This window comes from Primulina eburnea, chromosome 3 (genome assembly GCF_022965805.1).
Source record: "Primulina eburnea isolate SZY01 chromosome 3, ASM2296580v1, whole genome shotgun sequence".
NCBI classification, from domain to species: domain Eukaryota; kingdom Viridiplantae; phylum Streptophyta; class Magnoliopsida; order Lamiales; family Gesneriaceae; genus Primulina; species Primulina eburnea.
This window is the reverse complement of record NC_133103.1, coordinates 51,445,100-51,445,910: the sequence shown is the minus strand read 5'-3', so window position 1 is coordinate 51,445,910 and position 811 is coordinate 51,445,100. Positions and strand designations below refer to the sequence as shown.

The 811-nt window shown below is 41.9% G+C and overlaps 1 protein-coding gene across 1 annotated transcript; it reads left to right on the top strand.

Moving 5' to 3' along the window:
- On the top strand, positions 1-549 carry LOC140827460 (transcriptional regulator TAC1-like). The gene has a single exon (XM_073190135.1). It carries the CDS (start codon positions 1-3, stop codon positions 547-549), a length of 549 nt encoding a protein of 182 aa, XP_073046236.1.
- Positions 550-811: the final 262 nt, after the last annotated feature.

Below are 811 nucleotides of genomic sequence, written 5' to 3'. Positions count from 1 at the left end.
ATGGATCTCGGAAAACAGATAAATTCTGATGCCGCGAGTGCTGAAAACGACCCGCAGCCGGAGAAAAGCAACGATGATGAAAATACCGGAGTCGGAAGATCCTACGGCTGCACTTTCTGCAAACGCGGCTTCACGAACGCGCAGGCTTTAGGTGGGCACATGAACATACATAGGAAAGACAAGGCCAAGGCTAAGCAGAAGAATCAAGAGGAGCCCTCGTCCAAGAACACGAAAACGAGCGAAGATCATGCGAGTTCAAGATATAGTTTTTGCCAAGTACTACATGTTGATCAGCCACAGCAACGAGAGTATTGTAGGCCTGTGGATAACTATCAAGATTACTTTCCATCATCAAACCCTAGTTTCCTATCTGAAACTTATCGGAGTCGCCTGCCGTTTTGGAGGCTAGAAAATATGGAAGATGGTATAAAAGATGAAAACCTGAGTTTGAGGATTGGATTCTCTCCTGCTGCTGAAGAGGGAAGAAAGGAAAATGAGGAGAAAAACGATCAAATCGATTTAGAGCTCCGGTTGGGCCATGATCCGTGATCGAACCGAGCTCCCCTACATTAAATCTTCTGCTGTATACATATATTCTGCTTCACTAAAGCATGTTTCTTACATGCATGCTTTATATACACTGATCGGATATTCATCGTCTCCTATGATTTTACGCGACAAATTTCTAACAAATGTTTCAGAAGATGCAGACAAGTCTAAGCAGAGGATGCAAACGAACAGTAAGTTTCTAATATTTCTTGATCGTTTCTTTGTTCTTATTTGTGTATTTTGCAATTTATATGTTGAATTT

What these genes read in the sequence shown, in the direction of transcription:
- LOC140827460 (XM_073190135.1), top strand. Translation starts at nt 1, where the DNA reads ATGGATCTCGGAAAACAGATAAATTCTGATGCCGCGAGTGCTGAAAAC.